The sequence below is a fragment of the Hyaena hyaena genome, unplaced genomic scaffold (assembly GCF_003009895.1).
Source record: "Hyaena hyaena isolate Hyena2069 unplaced genomic scaffold, ASM300989v1 scaffold_18, whole genome shotgun sequence".
In the NCBI taxonomy this organism is placed as follows: domain Eukaryota; kingdom Metazoa; phylum Chordata; class Mammalia; order Carnivora; family Hyaenidae; genus Hyaena; species Hyaena hyaena.
The window spans coordinates 924,051-943,718 of NW_024080649.1; the positions used below are offsets into that span (position 1 = coordinate 924,051).

Here is a 19,668-nt window from a genome sequence, read left to right on the forward strand (position 1 = left end):
TGGGCCTCTCCCTTCAAGAGCCCTAATCTCTGGGGCTGGAAAAAGTTTAAAAATATCTTCATGTTTACATTCTTTCCAAGCCCGCCTCCCAGTCCTCAGTGCTGGGTCTCTTTGATCTGGCCCTGTGCCTCTGGAAGGGGCCTGGGAGAGGGGGAGCCTGAGCTCCCCATCAGGGCAGACCAGTTTGAACCCTGTAAGACCTCTCAATATCCCCCAGAGAGAGCTTTAGACCTGGCAGGGAGCCAATGGCTGGAGGGGGTTGTCTTGCCCAAGGTCACCCAGCAGGGCCATGTCAGGGCTAGAGTTGGGGCTCTTCTTCATATTCCCTTACTTTTTTTCATTTTTTAAAAATGTTTACTTTATTTTTGAGAGAGACAGAGACAGAGCATGAGTGGGGGGAGGGGCAGAGAGCAAGTGGGACACACAATCTGAAGCAGGCTCCAAGCTGTCAGCACAGAGCCCTATGCCAGGGTCGAATCCACGAACTATGAGATCATAAACTGAGCTGAAATCGGACGCTTAACCGACTAAGCCACCCAGGCGCCCCTCATATTCCCTTCCTAAACCCTAGACTTCATGGAGCTCCTGGGAAATGTGAGAGTCCACGGCTGTAGGCATCTGTGGTAGATACCCCCCCACCCTACCCCCAGTCTGTGGGTCAGGGAAAGCCACATATACTGAACCCCTATTGTGTGCCCAACACCGTGTTAAACACATTTTCTGAGGATTATCTCATGTTGTTCTCTCAACAACTCCATTTTAGTGAGGCCCATCTTATTAACAAGTAAACCAAGACTCAGAAAGATGAAGTGATGAAGTGACTCACCTGGGAACACACAGCAAAGATGAGACAGAGCCTCGATCATATGCTCAACCCATCCTGAGCCACAGGTTTTCCTTCACCTTGCCTTAGCAGCTAGGCCCTGCCTGCAGAATGAGGCCCACCTCCCTAGTGTAATCTCTACTGACACTCACTGACCCATGGCCAAGCCCACAGACCAGTGCCAGCTCTGTGACCCAGGAGAAGCCACACTCCCTGTCTGACCCTTGATTTCCTCTAGAGAATAGGCTAGATATAATGGAGAGGCTTATGACCACAGATTCTAGGGAAATGGAGCATGTATCCCTAGGGGTTACAGACATTGTGGTCAGCCCCAGAACTGACACAATCAGAGGGTGGCCTGGGCCTGGAAGACAAAGACAAAATCCCTCAAACTGGGGCAGTTGCCTTAATTTGCCTTGGTGTCCTGTCATCCACTTGTTGGTACTCCACCAACCCACTTACCAACCCATCCACCCACTTACCCATCTACAATCTGCCAACCTGCTCACCTGTTCACTCAGTCATTCATCTGCCCGCCCACCTATCTACTTATCTGTCCATCGAGAACAAAGACTCGAAAGCAGGGTGACTCCAGGGTTCCAGCTCAGGTGCTGCATCCCACTGGCTGGATGAACTTGAGAAGTTTTCTCTATCTCTTTGTGATCCACTTTTCCAATGTCACAAAAAGGAGCTGGCCTGGATGATCTCTAAGGCCTTTCTCAGGGATTTCATGGAAGCAGAGGCAGCTGAAGGCTGTGGACACTTCAGAAGAGGTAACTCGAACCTCCGCTAGACAGTCCCACCTTGTGCTCTGCTTCCAAGACTCTCAGCTGCAGCCCTGAACCTCTCTGATCTTCAAGAAACTCCACTGACATGGGGCACCTGGGTGGCTCAGTCTGTTAAGCATCTGACTTCAGCTCAGGTCATGATCTCACAGTTCATGAGTTTGAGCCCCATGTTGGGCTCTGTGCTGACAGCTAAGAGCCTGGAGCCTGCTTCGGATTCTTTGTCTCCCTCTGTCTGCCCTTTCCCGCTCACACTCTGTCTCTCTCAAAAATAAATAAATAAACATAAAAAAAAAAAAAAGAAGAAGAAGAAGAAGCTGCTCCGCTGGCAAATAGGGCCAATAATCCTGTCCTTGCAAGCTGGTGGGAAGATAAGATGCCACCTTTGAAGGGCTTTGTAACTTGGAGACTTCTAAGTGGGTATAGACCTAGTAGAGGATCCTGGGAGAGGGGCAGAAAGCTCTACTTGGACCGAGCCATTGGCACAGCTTCTCGGCATGTGTGTGTGTGTGTGTGTTTGTGTGTGTGCCTTCGCACGCGTGTGCACCTGCGCACACACACATATGCAGGCACTGAGCCATGGATGGCTGGGACCAGCCCCAGAGTTCATCCCTGGGTTGGGGATCTTCCGTAAGCCTCTCAGGCTCTTCAGGCCAGGATGCCCACCCCATCTCCCTTGGCTGTGCTTGGCCCCCATCCCACAGAATCTGGGATGTGGAGTGGAGAGATTATCTCCTAAAAATAGGGCCTGGGCCCCACGGAGGTTGTTTTTCTCCCTTCCCCGTGATTTACCATCATCGGCTCAGGGTGCCTGGGATAGCAAGTCCCACCCTAGCTCCCCAGAGACTGTTGGGATGGGTGTATAGGGGATCAGCATGTGTCTGGGGTCCGTCAAGGGTCGGGATTAGAGGTCGGCCTGGAGGTGTGGTCCGTGCTCAGTAGGGCACCAGGGCCAAGGCTTAATAATCTTGGGCAAAGGGAAAGGGTTCATGTAGGACAGGGGGAGCTCCAGGGGGAGCCATAGGGGGCTTCCTGTCCCACCTCAGTTCTGTCCCTTCTCTGACTTTCTGCAGAGCTCCCCCATGGACTTGCCAGCCTGTATATGAAACCCAAAGGTGCTCTGGGGTCTACACTGGAGCAGAGGGAACCATTTCCAACCTCACCTCTCTTGTTCCAGCCCTATTAGGCTCTCAAGACTTCTGTTCAGCTCTATTTAGGCCCCTCTTGAGATTGTGGGACCTCTGTCCACCCATGTGTAGATGACTCCCACAGATACAGGAGCATGCTCACACACGAGCACAGGACATGGACCCACCAATGCCCTCCCCTAGCAAATATGATGTCCCAGAAAATGCAGAATACACTCTCTAGGACACCCTCCTCAATCATCACCTAGTCAGAGTTAAGCCATCCAGGGTCTGCAGCCATGGTCTCCAAATGTCCATAGAAATAACCCACCTTGGGACGTCTGGGTGGCTCAGTCGGTTAAGCGTCAACTCTTGATTTCAGCTCAGGTCATGATCTCATGGTTTGTGGGTTCAAGTCCCTCACCAGGCTCTGCGCTGACAGTGTGGAGCCGGCTTGGGATTCTCTCTCTCTGCCCCTCCCCCATTGTGTGCACTCCCCCCATAAATAAATAAATAAATAATAAATAAATAAATAAATAAATAAATAAATAAATATTTAAAAAAAGAAATGACCCACCTCACTCTAACCTCAAGTTCTCATCAAGAACCAATATGATGTCCCCATGTCCCTCCTCAAAGGGGACCCCAGGCTTGTCCCTCAAGTCCCTAGACCCTTTCTGTGCAGGAGGAGAAGGGAAAGGACCGAAGGGTCAGGTGGACATGGGTAGTACACACATGCACATGACACTCAGATATAGGCACAGTAGTCCCTTAGAGCACATGCCCTGCTCTCTGAGGCTTTATTATTGGACAGATGTGCCACCGTTTGGAGCACTTGCATGAGCAGCCCATAAAGTCAGTGGTCAGGGTCTACAGACTTCTGTGGTGATGTTGCCTCCACTCCAGGGCGGTGAAGGGGCTTCTCTACACTGTCCTAGCCCCTGTTGATCAGCAGTCCTGGGCCCCTCCCAGAGGACTCAGATGGAGAGGCCAAGCTCCCAACTGGGGCTGCCCAGACCATTCAAACCACTGCCTTCAGGGGCACGCTGTCCACTGGCTGATCTAGGTCCTTCTTCCTTGCCAGGGTCAAGTGAGTGAAGATGAGGATGAGGAAGATGCCTGAGGGGCCCGAGAGGGATGGATCAGCTCTCAGAACGGGCCACATGATTTGTCCACCACCAGGAACTCTCTACTTTGGTACTGGTTTAATAGGAAGCAAGGTTTCCTAGACAGCATACCCAAGGCTGGACTGGGTTTGACTATGGTCCTGGTGCCAGAAGAAGCCTGACTGCTGGGCCTGCTGCTGCCCCAGAACACCCCCACCTCCAGGGTCCCCTTCTCTGGTGAATAGTTTGGGTGGGAGTCATCTGCGAGCCAGTGAGTTGTTCCCATGGACCTCTGAGACATAGGCACATGGTCGCATTGTGCTAGAATGGACCGGAAAAAAAAAAAACATCCAGGGAAAAAATCTATAGGGATAAAATCAAGGGGATAGAGAGGGAGGCTTGGACTAAACGGATTAGGCTGGAAAGACCTGGGCTCTGCCACATTCTGGCTGTGTAACCTCTGACAAGTCTCTTCACTTTCTGAGCCTCAGTGACCTCAACTGGAAAATAGGGAGATGCCAGGATCTACCTCACAGGGTTCTGGGGAGAAAGCAGTGTGACAACCCTATATTGCACAGCCAACGTGTAATAATGTAATAGCAAATGCTGTTATCAGTGATGATGGTGATGATGACTATGATGGCAGGAAGCAGGAGCATAATGACTAGGAGAGTTGGGAGGTTCCTTCTCTAGCCCTGGAGGGCATCATGGGACAGGGCACTGTGCATCTAGAGGCTGTGACTCCGACCATCCATTACCCTCCCCCATTCAAGAGCCCAGCATCCATTACCTATCGCCATCAAGGTGCCCACGAGGATGCCCACTGCTGACAGCTTCGTGGGCATGCCCTTCATGCGGCCCACCTTGCGCATGCACTGCCCCTCCACATTGCAGCGACACACGATCACTGGGGGACAGGGATGGGGGAGGAAGGTAAAGGCGGTGGGGGAGGGTTCTCCAGCTGCTTGTCAGCCCCAGTGCAGCTGGATAATATACATTTTTGTGCACATATATGTATTTATGTATGTGCAGGCGGGGGGGGATGCATGCTTCTCTATGTGTGTGCTTATGTGCACAAGTATCTGTGTGCCTGGCCACAGATGTGCAGACATGCACAGGTGAACCTGCATGCATGTGTACCAAGCCCCTCTCTCTGAATCAAAATGGTTCCCTCAGGAACTGCAGGCACATGGAGCCCTGGCCTTACCTCGGATCAGGAGCTGCCACATCCGGGCATCTTGGCTGACAACTATGGGTACTACGTGCTCCCGTGGCTCTACCCAATGCAGGGCCAGGGTGAGGTAGGCATGGGAACCTGTTGGGACCATAAGCAGTGACCAGAGTCACTAGCCTGGATAGGCCCTAAGCCCAGCCCCACGCTCAGGGTGGAAGGGCATCTCACTTCCAAGTGCCATACCACTTCCTTCCTTGGCCACAGTCTCCCCCACTTCCCCACCACACACCGTTGAGAGCCTGGAGGTGCCAATCCCGCTGCACCGTAGGATTGGGACCAAGGGTGAAGCTGTAGGGACCATGTCCACCAGCCATGTCAACGTCCTCACTGGGTCCACTGATAACCACACCATGGTCCTGGCGGGGTGTGCAGAGGTGTCGGGTGGGCACGGGGTTCAGAGTTGGGGCCCGGGCAGAAGGGGCCTTCAGAAAGTGGATCACAAGTGTTGCAGAGACACTCAGAGTAGGCTCATCTGCAGAGGAGGCAGAGCTGAGCTAGTCCCAGGCCCACGGATCTCACTCTGCTGAGTCTCTGCCTCGCCTGCCCGACTCTACCCATCCTGCCCACCCCCCATCCCTGGGATCCCCATGCCCATCTCTTCCTTGCAGTGCCCCTGCCCCCTTCACTATCCAAACAGCGGCCAGGCCTTTCTATGCCTTTCTGGGTGCCAGGCTTCCCCTCACTGCCCCCCAAACCCCAAGCCACCAGTGTCAGGGCCCAACCGTGTGGAGATGCCCTGACTGCAGGGGAGTTCAGCTCTGCTGGGTCTGTCATGCCCCAGAGGACAGTCCAGCCCTGACCTGAGACCTGCTGCCCTGATATACCCACCCCTGGGCCAGCTCTTCATCCTTTCAAAGTGGCATTCAGAGTTCTCCATACCTGGCTTGAGTGTCCCACTCAGGCTCACCTCCTGGGTTGCTGCCATAGACACAGCCCTTGGCACTCCTTCCACTTGCCTGGGCCCACAGCCTCTGCTCCTAACTTATATCTGAATCCAACACCTGAGAGGCCCTCTAGGACTAAGGGGCAGTGTTGGAGGACTGCAAGTGTCTGAGGGAGGGGGGTGGTCTGAGAGGGGACACAGAGGCCAGGCATCTCAGAGACTTACACTGACCCCGGCCCTCACTCCTCTTTCCTGCCTAGAGAGAGTGGATGCCAGTAAGGAGCCCAGGAAGAAAGCTCGGTCCTGCCCATCTATCTGTCTGCCTGAGGCCCACTCTCCCTCCCAGAGGCCCCACCACTGCCTGGCCGTACCTTCATACTGGGCCTCCACGAGCACTGTATACACGTCCCCAGGCTGGGCGCCTTGCAGGGGCCGGGCGGTGCGCACCTCCCCAGAGACCTCCTTGATACAGAGCCAGCCCTCTGAGTCATTGACCAGGGAGAACCTGAGGCCCAGAGAAGATGGGGGCAGGGAGGCACTGGAACCATATATGGGGTCTTACTCAGGGACCCCCAGGGCCATGTGACCTGCTCAAATTCCATATCATCTATGTGACTCACAGAAGCAGTGCCAGGGGTGCCTAGTCTCCCTCCCCCGCTTCAGGGGCTTGTTGAGGGACAAGGCTTAAATCATGGATACTGTGGGGGTTACTATCAGAGCCTGGGGAGCCTGACTCAACTCCACTAGTCCTGGGCCACCCCACAAAGGGACAGGATGGGGCCAGGGAACATCCTCCTCATCTGTGCTGAAGTCTCGGTGGGGCATGGGAGAGGGCCCAATTCAGTACAGCATGGGGAGGTGTCTTCTGAGCTTGCATGGAGTCCTAACACTCCTCTCCATACCCTGTCCAGCTCATCCAGCTCTGACCCACTCTCAGGAATCATAACCTTGGCATTAGCCATGGTTTGAGGAATATTCCAGGCTACAGATAACGTGAGTCCCCTCTGAGGCCCTGGGGGTCATCCCTTGGGAGCAGGGAGGTCCAGCCCACATAAGGGCTGGGCTTCTGGCTCACCTGAGGGGACTGCTCATGGGGTCTGAGGGTTGGATGGTCAGCAGGAGGGAGCCAGCTGGGGTGCTGACTGGGACACTGGCCTCGTAGCTCTCCTGGTCCAACTTGGGGGGTGGCACCACCCTTTCCACAAGAATCGTCACTGTGGCTGTGGCTCCAGGGCCTGGGCCCGGCCCTACCAACTCTGCCATGCTCCGAACCACTATCACCAACTCGTGGCTTGAAGCTGCCTCATAGCTGAGGTTCTAGAACCAATGTGGCTGGGTCACTATTTGGCACAGGGCATAGCATACTTGTGCATTCATGTGGGTATATGTGTGCCCCTTCCCCCTCCCTAGCCTACCTTGAGCAGTCGAAGTTGGACGTGACTGGAGCCTGGCTCCCAATCCAGGCCAAAGGTCCCCTCCACATCTCCCACCTCAATGGCAAAGTCCATGAGGCGGAAGGCAGGCTCAAGGTCAGCATCAGTGGCTGTGAGTGTGGCCACCAGAGTCCCAGGCTCTGCATCCTCGGGGAGGTTTATAGGCTCAATCTGGAGAGATTATGGAGGCACCGTAAACTCCTCATCAGTGCCTTCCCAAAGTCTCCTCCCCTGCTCCTGCTTACCTGGGAATTGGTGAACTCGGGGGCATGGTCATTGATGTCGGTGATTGTGACAGTGACCTCACATGTGCTGCTAAGGCCTGAGGGAGGAGAGGACATGTTGGAGAGACCAGGATAACAGAGAGGGAGAGAACCTGAGTCACCATCAGGGCACTTACCACCCTCTGCTCCTCCTAGGTCAGCAGCCATCACCTGAAGCAAGATGCTCTGGCCAGCTTGGAGGGGGGCATCCCCGACTGTCACACTGCCTGAGGTGGAATCCAGTTTGAAGGCTCTTCCCTCTGCTCCCTCCTCAGGCTCAGGGCTCAGCAGCCGATACACAATGTGGGAATTTGGTGAACCGGGGGCATCCAGGTCCTCTGCCAACAGCCTAGTCACCTCAGTGCCTATGAAGACAGCACCCACCTGGGTGGGACCACAGCCCAATCTGCAGGCCTCACTTTGCCCACTCTGCTCTTGTGCTGGGCTGAACCTGAACTTGTAGGAGGGTAGGGACACTGATATAGGGACCTGAGGCTGATCCCATCCCAGAGAAGAGCAAGATGGGATGGTTCATAAGTACTTCAACCCTCCTGCATCCCCTGACAAGGCCCACAGCCCACCTGGAGGGCTGAGCTCAGGAACGCTGACTGGGGAACCACGAAGGGGGCAGACAGGTGCATTGTCATTCTCATCCATCACTACCACATGCAGCTCCAGAGGTTCTGTGTAGTCCTCACCACGGGTATTCTGAGCCTGCACCTGGAGCAGGTACTGAAGTATACAGTGAGGGGCTTCAGATGAAAGTTAAGGGCAGCTCCAGCCTGGTCTCAGGCTGGGTCCCCTCTGGTGGCCAGCTCCAGCTCTTCTGGGTGCTCTTCCATTGCCTTGGTGCCTGTGTGGAATGTGACACCCCCAGAGCCAACTGGACAGTGGCCAGGCACCCCTCAGCCTGCCCTTCTGACTGCCCCCTCACCTCACCTCAGCCTGGGCTTCTCGGTCTAGCTCCTTGGTCACATAGAGTGTCCCCTCTGCATCCACATCAAAGGGCCCAGGGGGCTGGCTCTCCAGATGATAATGTACATCTCCCCCACTCCAGTGTACCTGGGAAAGGGACATAGAATAAGGGCACCCCGGGATGAAGGGCAAGAACAGCCCATGTCAGCTCTTATGCCTCAACTGTTCATGGGTAGGGAGCCTGGGCCCCTGCTACTGTGTGACCTCAGGTAAGTTGCTATCCTCCCTGGAGTCCAGGTAGGGTCTTTTTGTTTGCGACACTTGTTGCTGGAGCAAGTCCAGGCTGGTCTTACCCTGGGCCAAGCCCAGACCCTGCCCTAAGTGCCTGAATGACCAGATTGTTTATTCTGTGCCTTCTCAGGCTGGGCCTGACCCCAGGGCATTCCTCGAGGAGGGATGAGACATTCCAAGCCTGGGTGACAATCCCCATGGCAGCAGAGAGGTGGCAGCTGTTCTCCCTAAAGAACTTTGGGCAAGCTCGGTTCAGGGCCCAGAGCCGCACTTGTCAGAGGATAGCAGGTGAGGGGCTATGGGCCTGGGCCTGGTCCTGGGGCCTTGGATGCCCTACGCCATGGTAGGAACTGATGGGGACAACAGAGGGAAGAACATAGGTAGGAGGGGAGCAGGGGCCAAGCTGGGCCTCAGACCCATCCTCCAAATCTTGAGACCCAGGCCCAGTTGTACCATCCATGGGGCTACTTCAGCCATCGACAGGCGTTTACTCACCTGGGCAATGTGGTGTGGGTATGGGACTTTGAGATTCTCTGCCAGGTGGACAGCATCTAGGGGCACCCAGGTGTTCTCTACCATGGAGACATCTACGGTGGCTGTGGCCTGGTAGCCCGAAGCCTGGTCACCCATGTCCTTGACCTGCACCAATAGCTGATAGTGCCCTTCCATATCCTGGTCTAGGCTGGTGTTTCCTAGAAGGGTCAGGACGGTCAGGTGAGCAGGAGTCCAGGACATCCTCCTCAGCGAGGTACCAAACACAAAGCCAAGCATATGGCAGGTGTTTGGGATACTTTCTTGGCCAAAGGGGAAGACTTTTAACACATAGTGAGCACCCAAGCAGGACTTGAAAGTTTGCAAATCCATTTCCATATCTATCCACACAATGAATGGTTGATGGGCTGGATGACTAGGATGGGGGTAGGGACACATGAGTGGATGGGTAGTGAATAGATAACCAGCTGAATGAATATATGGTTGACTAAGTAAACGGATGGGGATTTGGGTGTATGGACGGGTTAGTCTGGATAGATGTTTGAATAGATGGACTAGTTATGTGGCTGGGAGGTAGATGGGTGAATGCGTGACTGGCTGGGTAGATGTATGGTTAGCTTTTCTTTCCATCCCCATTGTGTGCCTCTGGTCTGAATTCCCAGGTTCAGGTCTCCTTTACAATTAGTCCAAAGGTCTCCCAGCAACATCCTGGGCTACAACCCCTCAGGTTTCTCCTAGCCTTGTCCCTTAGGCTCAGGTGTCCAGAGTATAGGGCTGAGGTACTCCATTCACACCATTTTTTCTCTCCATGCAAGATTCAAGCCTTGTGCTTTGCTCTTCTCCACCTAGAATACTCTTTCTTTATCTCTCCAGCTCCAACCCATCTTACTGTTATGGCTCACATGCTGCCTTCCCCAGCTTTCCATGACCTTTCTCTTCATCACACCCAGTTCAGACTCACCCTCAGGACTGAGGGCCAGAGCCCCCAGCCGAGGCTCCAGCTGGAACATGTCTGGGGAAGGTCGGGCTGGGGCCTGGTTCAAGATGTAGAATCGGAGATCTGAGTTGGCTGTGCCTGGCTCATCCTCATCTGAAGCCTCAAGGAAAAGGAAGGGGATGCCTGGTGTGTAGAGAGGGCAAACCATGAGAGATGGAGGGAGTGATGAGAGTTTCCCAAGCCTCCCCCATCTCTGCCTGGTACTTCCTTCCATATCCATCATCATATCAGGACTCTGGAGGTGAGTCACAGCTTTTCACCCCACTTTGCAGGTGAACAAACAGGCCAAGAGTGGATGGACCGGAGGGTTCTCAGTAGACTGCAGGGAGAGAGATGGGACAGAAATACAAGGAGTGGGGAGCCTTGGATCCTGGCTGCCCTGTGCTTATGCTGGGTGTCTGGTGATCTCTTAACTCTCTGTTCCCTCATCATTGCCCACATGACCTTGTTGTTAGCCCGTTGCCCTGGGCACTCACCAGGCCTGGTGCCCTGGCTCAGCTGAACTCTGTAGATGGACTGAGAGAAGTGGGGCACCTGGTCATTCTCATCCTTCACATGCACAAGCACAGGCTGTGGGCCCCACAAGACATGTCCATCCTTAGTCTCCAGGGTGACCTGGCAGGGAAGGATAGTCAGTGCCCTGCCCTGCCTTCACTGTTCTCCCCTACATCAGGCCCAGCCATACTTGTAGCCGGTACTCTGCCTGCTCCTCTCGATCCAGGACCCTGGTCACCAGCAAGAAGCCAGACTCTGCATCCACAGCAAAGGGGCCCTCAGCTGTCATGCCTGGGCTTCCTGACAGCACAATCTTACCCTCAGTCTCCTCAGGGGGTAGTGGCAGCTGTTGGGGAGAACAGAGGTAAAGGCAGTGGGAGCCAGGCCTGGGGGATGCCCCTCCACCCAATGACCCCATTTTATTATGTGGGGAAACTGGGGCTCAGAGAGGACTAGCACTTGCCTGAGGTCACACAGCCATTAAGTCATAGGACTGAGATTCAAAGCCAGAGCTCTTTCCCCTGTACCTGATATACCCCAATACTTCCTGCCCTCCTTTCTAAAGCTTGAAACCTCACCACCAATTGTTTAGTTTTTAACTTAAAACTCTTTCTTCTGGAATTGAAATTTTGTTAGTCACTCTCACCATACTGCACACTCTCAGAGACACAAGACTAAAAGAAAGGTAAAAATGCTGGAGGGAGGGGGAGGGCAACCCACCCAGATCTCAGGCTTACCTTGATCAGGTACAAAGGGAAATTTCCGCCATAGTTTTCTGGGACTTCCACATACAGTTCTGCAGGTTGAGCCTCTGGGAGAACCTGCGGGAGGATTCTCACCTTGTCTCCAGGCTTTATCTTCCTGCCACAGGCGGCTGACAAGGAAGGGGGAATTTCTTCCCCTTCCATGGGCCTGGCCATACCTTAACCCATCCACCCTCTTGGCCTTTGACTTCCTGACCCCACAACAGGCCTATAGCCACCTCTGAACGCCCCTCCCACAACTAGTCTCTTCCATGGTCAGTGCAACTGGTCCAGATGGAGTGGGGACAAGGGTGCCAACACCCAGGGCCAGGATCTGAAGGAGTCGAGCAGGGCCCAGCTCACCTGGGCAACGGAGAGGCAAAGCAGCCACAGCCAGGCAGGGACCATGGTCAGGATGGGCCTGAGGGATATGGCAGTGAGGGTGCAGCCAGGATCAGTGGGCAGGGGGTCCCTCCCATTACTCTCCTCCCAGAGAGTATCCCACCCCTCATCGCCGCTCAGCCCAAGCCAGGGCTTCCTCAAGCCCCACAGGTGCAACTATTCCTTCTTCAGCTGGACCTCTGGCTGTCTGTCACTATGGGGCAGTCAGCCAGGTCTCCTCCTGTCCCCTCTCCTTTTATACTCCCAGAGCTGCCCCTCTCCATCCCACCCACTTAAACATTGCTCCCCACACACTCCCATCCTTGTCCCGTGCCTCAGCCCATTCCATACAAATAGCCAGTGGGACCTCACAACAGACTGGCCTCCTCTTCCTCCTCTTAGAGGGGTCTGTGGCTCCCCACTGCCTGCAGGGTAGCATCTAGCTCCTCAGCCAGGCCCACCTAGGCCCCTAGGCACAGCCATCCTGCCTCTTGGTTCCTGGCCCCACGAGGATCTCCATGGGAGTTTCACCTCCAGACCTTCGTCTCCTTTCCAACATAGCCTCCTCAGCCTGTATGTAGATCCCAAAGTGCTAATTGCCCAGCAACCCTGAATATCACAAAAGTTTGAAGCTGGAAAGACCCTGAGGGTCACTTCCTTCAGTCACCTCATGTTGTAGGCAAAGCCTGAAGAGCAAGGCCTGACCAAGGTCACAGAGGACTTGACCACAGGACAATTCCTCCTGAAACAGAGGATTCATGGTTCAGGGTCTTGACGCCTATTTTTCTACCCACTGCCATCCTTCAGACACAGAGTCCCCTCGGGGCAGAGGTCCTGCCCTCATCTTGGCATTTTTCAGCACTCAGCATGGAGCTGGGTGTGCAGAGCATGGACACCCACTCCAACCTCTCCTGGGAATTCTTCCCTGAGCAAGGGCCGGACAGGGCAGTGTTTGTCCTTCCCCTACCACCGACCCCAGCCTCGGGCCTGCTCACCCCGCCACTCCAGGGCCCTCACCCTCTGGTGCCTAAGGCGGGCTCCCTTGGTCCAGCTGCCAGGCGGGAAGGCTCTTTCTCCAGGGAGCACTGGCCAGGTCGGGATGGGTGGGGTAGGGCAGGGCGGACACTTGAGCAGGTAGGCGGTCCAGCCAGGCTTGCTCAGGAGTGGAAAACACCACTGGCCCACAGCAGCAGGCCCGGCCCTGCCCAGCCCCCCAAGTTACTCATTGACTTTGGAAAGCTAGGGGCTGCTCAGCATCCATGACTGCCAGCCCCAGGAGGTGGGGAGATCATTGGCCTGGCACCTCTCCCATTCCTACACAGCCCAGTAGGTATTCTTGGACCTCTAGGCTTGGACATTACTTCTTTTTCTGTGGTTTCAGACTCAATACCACTTCTTTCCCATGCACCAGCATCTGTAGCTCTATCTTGCCCACTCTGTTCCTTTTGTCTGGAATGTTCTTTCCTCCCTTCATCTGTCTGGTAAATACCTACTTAGGCTTCAGTAGTCAGTTCAAATATTACTTTTCTCCAGGAAACCTTCCCTGGGCTCCCAGGCTTGTTCAGGATTCTCTTCTGGGGATAATTTCTACCCCTTGTAATGTGCTACCTCTGTCAGAGCAGAGAAGACACCGGACTGTCACTTTCTCTTCTACCAGACTGGGAGCTCTTCAGGGAAAGTCTTAGGGACCTAGTAATAACCTTGCCCTTGCTTGGCCCTGGCAGCTCCTGACTGGATCAAAAACAAGGAGCTGGAGGTTGCACATGAAGGATAAATGAACATGATCTGAACTGGGTATTTGGGGCTCTAGACCAGCCACCACTGGAACCAATGGGTGAAGGAATCAGCAGCCTCTGAGAGCCCCTGAGGCTCCCTAGGGGCTCACACTAGCTGCTGACACCGACAGGGCTGGGACAATGGACTATCTCGTGCCTATGAGAAGCAAGAGAAGATTGAGCCTGCTCAGGTGACCTTGAGGGAATCACAGGGCTTGCCAGAGGCCCCTCCCCCCATGAGGGCAGCCAAGTGGAGCCAGGAAAAGCATCTGGGGCCTGGGAGTTCACATGGGGGATGTGTGGGAAGGGTCAGGGATACCATCTCCAATACTTCCTTGTTCTCAGAGTTTCCCATGGTCTTCCCTGAGTCCTTTCCACTGCATATCCGGAGGATGGGCAAGGACTCCTCCCCTGCCTCCAGCTGTCACAAGCCAAGTGTAACTCAGGCACCCCAGGCACCACAGCCCGGAGCAGTGCACTGTGGGTGGTTGAAGGGGTCTCACATGTGTTGAGCTCCTACTATGCACCTGGCATAGTATGTACCTTCACTCTTCCCCTAACTCCATTCTGAAGGAGCACTGTCCTAGTGTCACTTACTGGGGCACAGAAATGCTGAGTGGCTTACCCAAGGTCACACAGCCAATAAGTAGCAGAGCCAGGAAGGCCTGGATTTTTCTTCAGGCCTCAGGACCTTCGCTTGCTCTGAGAAAACCATGCCTTCCACATGCCTCTAAGTATGTTGCAGGGTAGAAGTGGGGAGCAGCAAAGCTCTGCACAGTTAACATTGCCCAGGAGGGCATGTGTGTTAATCAAGACAGGTTCTGCCCATTGCAGGTTGTGCACATTGAGGAGCGGCCCTCAAACCTTCTACCAACGAACAACTTCAGTGTTCTAACCAGGTTGCAAGAGCACCTAGGAGTCTGTGTAATAAATAAACTGAACCAATGAAGGAAATGTATGGACCGTTGACCAGAGCCTTCTCAGAAACTGTCCCAGGCCTTGCCCGGGAGGCTGCCTTTGGGCTCTGGAGACCGGTAGCCTTGTAAACCAGTCCCCGCTCAGCCACTTGTACCTGTGTGACCTCAGGCAACTGCTGCAGTTCCCCATCTACCATTGCCAAATGGAGATACTCGTTCCTGAAACAATTTAGGTAAAGTCCCAGCAGTCACCTGGTGCGGGCGGCTGGGAGACAGGCACACGGCCAGCTATCAGCAAACATGCACACATTCCCACACAAATGCAAGGCCTCTCATTCCAGGCAGGGAGGGTTCCAGGGAGCTGTTCCTGCCAACACCACATTAGCCAATGCTGAGCGTGGGATGCTCTGGCCTGGCCTCTCTTGGAGGAGAGAAGAGTGACACCCTCCCTTTCTCAGTAGCTCAGCCTCGGTCACTAGCCTCCTTCTTTCCCAGCCAGGGAGTCACGGAAGTCTTCCACAACTACCCCATTTAAGCAACTTTCTGGTCCCTCAGGAGGGCGCAGGATGGAGACACCAGCCCAGGACCCAGCCAGACTCAGGGTTCTTGTTTGGCCATGAGACCTGAGGCAGGGCATGGTACCTCAGACAGCCTGTTTCCCTGTCCTACAATGGAGTGATTGAAGCTTCAATCAGCTGGGCATTGCTAAGCCCCAGTGCAAGAGAAAAATCTGGATAACAGGGATGGGAGGGGCTATTGTCTCCTCCTGCTGCTTGGATCCCCAACCAGGCCACAACCACACCTGCCTCTCTGATCCAGCTAGCTATATTGGAGCCCAAATATTAGGATAATCAAAGCCACACACTAGGGCAGGGCAGTGAGGCCCCATCCCTTAACCTCAGGAACACTTCCTGCTCCAACAGCCCCCTACTGGGAGGAAACTCAGAGTCAACAGCCCTGATCTATCAGGAAATAATCTTTATTACAAAAATTTGCATGTAAACAAATAACCACTGCACTGAACAGCCTCCCTCCAGAGCATGCACACCCCAAGTGTGGAGAAAGATAGAGTCCTTTCCCCGCACACAGGCCTGCCCCACGGGCTGGGCTCAGGCTGCTGCTTGGGACACACACTAGCCTGTACACACATCGCTGTGGGCGCAGCCCTTGATGGCCACTGGGAGCTGTCTCCCCGGGCAGCACTGTCTGTCTGTCCATGACCATGAGGTGCAGTATGCCCAGAGTCTGAGTCAGCCCTGAGGCACCTAGGGCGGTTGGCTGGGCCAGCCCACCAATCTACCCATCTGTATGCAAAACACAGGAGGTGCCTGTGGAGTCTAGAGCACTGAGAGATCATGGCAGGACTTGGACTTGGCACGAAAGGCCATCTTGCGGCTGTTGCGTGCTACAATGCGGCCCAAGAAACGCTTTGCCTTCTTGCCAAGGCTCTCTCGCCGCCGGGTACCCGCCTGTCGACGTGCATTGACCTCTTTGCTGTCCCTGCGCAGGCGTATCTGGCGCACAACACCCTCAAACAGGGCCTGGACGTTGTGGTGTAGTGCTGCTGATGTCTCAATAAACTTGCAGTCGAAGACCACGGCACACGCCCGGCCCTCTGGTGGGGAAAGGCACATTCTGGTTAAACAAAGGTGGGTGGGTGAGAAGCCCACTCAAACCCTGGCCACCCCATAGCAGCCTCAGGAATCTGAGGGCCAGGGAGGGGGAATCCCTGGGTAGTCCCCAGAAACACAGAACCCCAGCTATGGTACAGAGGATCCAGGGCATTGCTGGGTCACCCAAGTGACAGAATGTGCCCACGTTTAAGGAGCTCACAAAGGGCCCACAAAAGGAAATTCATTGATTGAAATAATATGAAGTCTGATATTTAAATGGAAATGCTGTAGTCAGAGTAGTCAACACAAGAGAATGAGAACTTTGTTGAGCAGCTTAGTGCTTCGTGGTTTGATGTTATCTACCAGTGGAATTATAAGGAGAATGTCACCAAGTCACTGCTAGGTTCCTCTGAGGGGCTCAGTTCTGGGGGTCACAGGGGAGAATGCTGAGCCCAGGAGGGAAGAATCCTCCTCAGGGGCAAGACCATGCTGAGACTGGCCCTGGCTCCAAATCCACTCTCTCACCTTCTATCCCAGTTCTCTGCACTCTCCTCACCCCTTACCTGTCAGGCCAGGGCCAAAAGGGATAGGAGACGAGGGCCCTGTGGTGGCCCAGCTCAATGCCCAGCAGCTTCCGCCTCCCCTAGTACATTTGGTCCCTTCCCCAGCCCTCTTGGGCCTTTGAGAGTCCAGTGGGAGGGCAGCAGCTTTCTCTCTCTCCTCTTCAAGTTTTTTTTTTCCTGAACATTTTTAGCCACTCATGATCCCCAGGGACTTGAGCTGAGCCAAGATTGAATGGACCACAGCCCAGTCAGGATGTCCCTCCCTTTCCAACCAGCTCCCTGCTCACCATCCAAGGAGACCTCTCGAGAGCGCACCAGGTCGCTCTTGTTGCCCACTAGGATAATGGGCACGTCGTCCGTCTGCCGTGCCCGCCGCAGCTGGACTCGGAGCTCTGAGGCCTTCTCGAAGCTTTCCTTATCCGTCACGGAGTACACGATGACATACGCATCGCCCATAGCCATGCAGTGACCAGGTAGCCAGCGGCCACTATCCTGGGGAGCACATACACACACACATCTACCCAATAATTCTCATGCCCAGGCTACAAGGCTGCCACTTTCACCAGGGTCTCACCGGGGTCACCCTCCCACCCTCTCCTGGGTCTCAGCCTGCAGCCTACCTGTTCCCAGATGTCATAGACCATGAGTGACGCCTCCTCTCCATCCACTATGATGGACCGATCATATGTATGTCCTAGACAGGAGACTAGTAGTCAGGTTACCTGCTGGCTGCCAAAAGCCACCCTCCCACACCATGTGCCAGGTTTACTGTTCTGGCCACCCCTTCCAACTCCACCTTAGAGCCCCCGTAACCTTTCCCTCCACTTATGACCACTATGTGACAACAGAAAGAAATTACAGAGCTGGGAAGTGGGATGTAGAGGGCATGGGGTGCTTTCCTGATCCTCACCTAGACACCTCTTCACCAAGCTACCAATGTCCTGGGTGGCCACTCCTGTGTGCTCCGCCCTCCTGATGCCTCAGCCCCAAAGTAGCTCTGACCATAGTAGCCTGATTTAGAATAGTGACTGTCATATTCTTTGGGAGTCTTGGTCACCCGGGGCTCTCTCCTAGAAACTCCCTCTGGCTGTGCTCCTGCCAGCCCTGGCAAGGAGGGACGTCCCATCCCCATCCTACAAGAGTTGTCTTAGGTATGGGCCTTTTACTCTGGGCATTTCTTCACCTATCGAGAGCTGGAGGTCCCCTCTCTCTCTTAGTTTCCCCACCCATGAAATGGGTAGGTAGAGGCATGATTTTGAAAGTGTCTTCAGAATCCTATGGTATGTGCCGCTTTTAATCCAGGTCCCCCGCCCTGTAGCCCTCAGTCCCAACGCCAGCATGTCCCCTCCCTTGAAGAGTCCCAGCTCCTCACCTGCGGCCTCTGCTTCAGGCCCATCCTCTACACCACCGAAGATGCGCGCCAGGGCGCTCTTGCCCACGCCAGGCGCCCCCAGCAGCAGCACCTTGTAAACGCTCTCGTCTGAGTCGCTGCCCCCTGAGCTGAGCGACTCGGAAGAGCCCTCGTGCCATTCGAGCGTCGCAGCCTGGGCCCCGGTCCCGGCCGTGGCCGCCGCCAGGGCGCCGGGAGCCAGGGCCGCCCGCAGGTCCCGCTCGTCCACCGGCATGCTTCGGCGGTGCAGCGGGGGCGCGGGGCCCCAGGGCGTGCTGCCCCGTCGGCGCTCGCGCTCCCGGCCCCCGCCGCGGCTCCCGCCCGCTCCGCTGCCGCCGCCATTCAGAGTCATCGCGCCAGACGCCGTCTGGGGAACGAGTGGGGACGGCAGGGTAAGCCGCGGGGCCCAGGGTGCGGCAGGCCGGACCCCGGGCGCGCCTGCCTGTCCCAGCTCAGGAGCAGGACGCCTCTCTCGAGCCGACGACCTGCCTCAGTCCCCTCTTGGCCGGCCGGGAAGGTCCTGGCGCCGACTCTGAGCCACCCTCCCGACTCGTCCATTCGCACCCCGGACGAGGCTCGACCAGGACACTCACTCACCCGCACACGGACACGGTCAGAACTAGGTTCCACGCCCGGATACAGTCCACTTGCAGACTCTGGCCTGGTCACCCGACGCTGCCGCAGCTGCCACCTCCTCAGCCTGCTCTGGGCCGCGGGCTCCAGAGCGGCCTATTTAAGCGTCTGCCCGCCCCCGCCCCCGCCCCCGCCCCCAGCCCCGCGCTCGCCCACGTCCCGCTGCTGCGGGGGCTGACGTGTAGGTGCCCTCCCCCTCGGGGGAATCCCCCACCCCCTCCCAGGACCTCGCACCCACCAAGTCCCCGCCCCCCCAGACCCGGCAGACAAAGCCAGGGTCTGAGCGTTTGAGGTGGAAGGAAGACCCTTCTCCACTGAAGGAGGGAGGCAAAAGGAAGGGGAGTAGGTTGAATGATGCGGGGGAGGGGGTTTGGAGTTGGGGATACCGTCATGGGTGAGGTCAAAGGGGAAAACCGGAAGGGCCAAGTGTACCAACTCCCCTCTAGGGAAAATTTAGTTCTGGCCCTTTAACAGCGAATTCTCCCTCTGTTCTCCCCCAGCCCTGGACTGTTGCCCAAGCAAGCAGACCAACACAGGCTGGACAGTCTTGACCCTTCTCTGCTCAGGACACCCACTCTCCACCCGCCCATATCTGAGCTAAAATATAAGGGTCCTAAATCTGGACTTCTGGCCTTAGCACCAAGTCCTCCCTACTCCCCTCCCTGCCCTGGGGAGCTGAAGGTTTCACCTGATGAGCCTGCCCTTCAGGGTGTGAGCTAGTGTCACCACCTGAGCCCCTGGGGGCGTGGAGAGCTGTTTGGGGAAAGGAGTCAGGGAAGGGAGGTGCTCTGGCAGTGTGTTGCAGGTAG

The 19,668-nt window shown here is 55.5% G+C and overlaps 2 protein-coding genes across 4 annotated transcripts; both read right to left on the bottom strand.

The window, feature by feature from the left end:
- Window positions 1–3,510: 3,510 nt before the first annotated feature.
- On the bottom strand, window positions 3,511–11,995 carry CDH16 (cadherin 16). 3 transcript variants are annotated; one of them, XM_039222345.1, is made up of 17 exons: window positions 11,951–11,995; window positions 11,582–11,665; window positions 11,035–11,190; window positions 10,826–10,964; window positions 10,314–10,472; window positions 9,356–9,552; window positions 8,594–8,716; window positions 8,236–8,386; window positions 7,792–8,019; window positions 7,637–7,713; window positions 7,374–7,562; window positions 7,034–7,275; window positions 6,336–6,463; window positions 5,305–5,487; window positions 5,049–5,156; window positions 4,632–4,748; window positions 3,511–3,854 (listed from the first exon to the last, which is right to left on the bottom strand). In XM_039222345.1, the coding sequence occupies exons 1-17, from the start codon at window positions 11,993–11,995 to the stop codon at window positions 3,757–3,759; spliced, it is 2,424 nt and encodes an 807-aa protein (XP_039078276.1). In that variant the 3' UTR covers window positions 3,511–3,756. The 3 variants fall into 3 exon arrangements, with proteins under 3 accessions (XP_039078276.1, XP_039078269.1, XP_039078277.1); XM_039222338.1 differs by having other exon boundaries at window positions 5,305–5,547; window positions 6,330–6,463; XM_039222346.1 differs by having other exon boundaries at window positions 5,305–5,431; window positions 6,325–6,463.
- Window positions 11,996–15,621: 3,626 nt separating this feature from the next.
- On the bottom strand, window positions 15,622–18,927 carry RRAD (RRAD, Ras related glycolysis inhibitor and calcium channel regulator). Its single transcript, XM_039222357.1, has 5 exons — window positions 18,824–18,927; window positions 18,209–18,593; window positions 17,457–17,530; window positions 17,124–17,328; window positions 15,622–16,275 (listed from the first exon to the last, which is right to left on the bottom strand). Exons 2-5 carry the CDS (start codon window positions 18,576–18,578, stop codon window positions 15,998–16,000), a joined length of 927 nt encoding a protein of 308 aa, XP_039078288.1. The 5' UTR covers window positions 18,579–18,593; window positions 18,824–18,927; the 3' UTR covers window positions 15,622–15,997.
- Between the last annotated feature and the right edge of the window lie 741 nt (window positions 18,928–19,668).

Coding starts and splice junctions, on each gene's coding strand:
- CDH16 (XM_039222338.1), bottom strand. CDS start 11,995: ATGGTCCCTGCCTGGCTGTGGCTGCTTTGCCTCTCCGTTGCCCAG. Junction 8,717..9,355: donor ACCCACACCACATTGCCCAG/GTGAGTAAACGC, acceptor TCCCTTTCCCAG/GTACACTGGAGTGGGGGAGA. Junction 3,855..4,631: donor GGGCACCTTGATGGCGATAG/GTAATGGATGCT, acceptor CGGGCCCCTCAG/GCATCTTCCTCATCCTCATC.
- RRAD (XM_039222357.1), bottom strand. CDS start 18,578: ATGACTCTGAATGGCGGCGGCAGCGGAGCGGGCGGGAGCCGCGGCGGG. Junction 17,531..18,208: donor GCCTGAAGCAGAGGCCGCAG/GTGAGGAGCTGG, acceptor TCTCCTGTCTAG/GACATACATATGATCGGTCC. Junction 17,329..17,456: donor TCTATGACATCTGGGAACAG/GTAGGCTGCAGG, acceptor TGTGCTCCCCAG/GATAGTGGCCGCTGGCTACC.